A 1,750-nucleotide genomic window follows, 5' to 3' on the forward strand; every position below is an offset into this window, starting at 1 on the left:
TCACACATAAACACAACCCTACCCCCACTCGCGCGCATGCACAAATATTTACCCCCACACACCCACACACAGTCTTCCCTCCTGATGAGCATCCTGGGAGAGCTCCCGACCCAGAAGGGTGATGTGCGGGTGTCCGGCCGTGTGGCCTACGTATCCCAGCAGCCTTGGATCTTCTCGGGAAGCGTGCGACAGAACATCGTGTTTGGTGGCGTTTTCGACAAGTCGCGCTATGACAAGGTCGTCAAAGTCAGCGCGCTCAAGCGGGTAAGTCGACCTATTGCTGGTGGAAACATATGTGAAGCGTGCTGACAAAATGAGATACTTCTCACAATCCACAAATGGAGATATTGGCCAAAAACTGACACTACTGTAAAATTTGTAGATTTTCTATTGATGCCATATTCTTAAAGTACAACATGTATTTTATTATTTCATCCTTATAAATTGTAACAACTTCCCCTATAAGCGTAATACGTGTATCCACTTCCACTGGGCTCAAATCCGAGAAGTAACTCATTTTTGTCAGCACGCTTCACTTTATGTGTGTCATGACGTGGTAGAATCAGGTGTTTGTAAATTTTTGGACGCCTGGAGTTATTGATATCATCTTACAGATTGTTCATTTGACCATCTTTTGATGAAAAAGTTGCACGCATATCTTGAATACAAGTCGAGATATTTGCGATTGAAGGAGATCGGGGTCATCAATTTCAGAGGTAAAATTAACCAAAAAATGGCTGGTTTCCAAAGCTTGAGAGTCCTTAGAAACTGAATATTTACATTATTTTGTTGTGTATTAAATCATTGTTTTTCAGTAAATTCCTCACTGAAGTATGTTTTATATGGTCATAAAGGGTATTGGGCCAAAAGTCAAAATATTTTTTTTCAAATTGTTAAACTGGAAGAAAAATGCCAATATCTTTGATTTCATATTTTGACAAGCGCCTGATTTCACCATGATGCCTCGTATATGTGTTGTAAAGTCATCCTTATACTGATGTATTTTATCACTTCACATTGTTGAATTGTACAAACTCAGCCTATAAATTTGGTGTATCTATCTTTGTCCTTAGGGCTAATATCCGAGAAGTAACTCATTCTGTCTGCACCACCCCCCTCCCCCCCCCAACATTATCTAATTGTGTTGCAAATGCTGTAAAACTCTTACAAAGACTAAAACTTCTTCTCTTTCACCTATCTCGTTGACTGGATGCCCGTCGGGGCGCTTTTGAAGATTTGGCCACCAGCTTCCTCCACTCCTTCCTGTCTTCAGCTTTCATGAGCGTGTCTTTGAGTTCCAGGCCTGTCCATTCCTTGATGTTGTCCTCCCAACTGTTCTTCGGTCTGCCTCTGTTCCTTTTTCCCTCGACGCTGCCTTACAGGATCATCTTGGCAATAATACTCTCACTAAAACATTTTAAAACTAAAACGAAAAGTAGAAGTAAGTAATTAACTGAGTAACTGATGAACCGATTTCCCCAGGACTTTGAAATCATGCCACAAGGTGATGCTACGCTCATCGGAGACCGGGGCGTGAGTCTGAGCGGGGGTCAAAGGGCGCGCGTGTCACTGGCCCGTGCCCTCTACATGGACGCTGATATCTACCTGCTAGATGACCCGCTCAGTGCCGTGGACACAGCTGTTGGAAGACATATCTTTGAGAAGTCAGTGGTTTGTCTGTCTGTCTGTCTGTCTGTCTGTGTGTGTCTGTCTATTTATCTGTCTATCTGTCTATGTATCTACATATATT

General features: G+C 42.7%; 1 protein-coding gene across 1 annotated transcript in view; it reads left to right on the plus strand.

The window, feature by feature from the left end:
• Positions 1 to 1,750, plus strand: part of LOC101863270 (multidrug resistance-associated protein 4) — a gene marked incomplete in the record, with an annotated part of 36,479 nt that overhangs the window by 16,460 nt on the left and 18,269 nt on the right. The window contains 2 exon segments of the mRNA XM_005099144.3: positions 73 to 264; positions 1,483 to 1,664. Of these exon segments, the coding sequence (XP_005099201.2) occupies positions 73 to 264; positions 1,483 to 1,664 (374 nt within the window).

The sequence above is a fragment of the Aplysia californica genome, unplaced genomic scaffold (assembly GCF_000002075.1).
Source record: "Aplysia californica isolate F4 #8 unplaced genomic scaffold, AplCal3.0 scaffold00203, whole genome shotgun sequence".
In the NCBI taxonomy this organism is placed as follows: Eukaryota; Metazoa; Mollusca; class Gastropoda; order Aplysiida; family Aplysiidae; genus Aplysia; species Aplysia californica.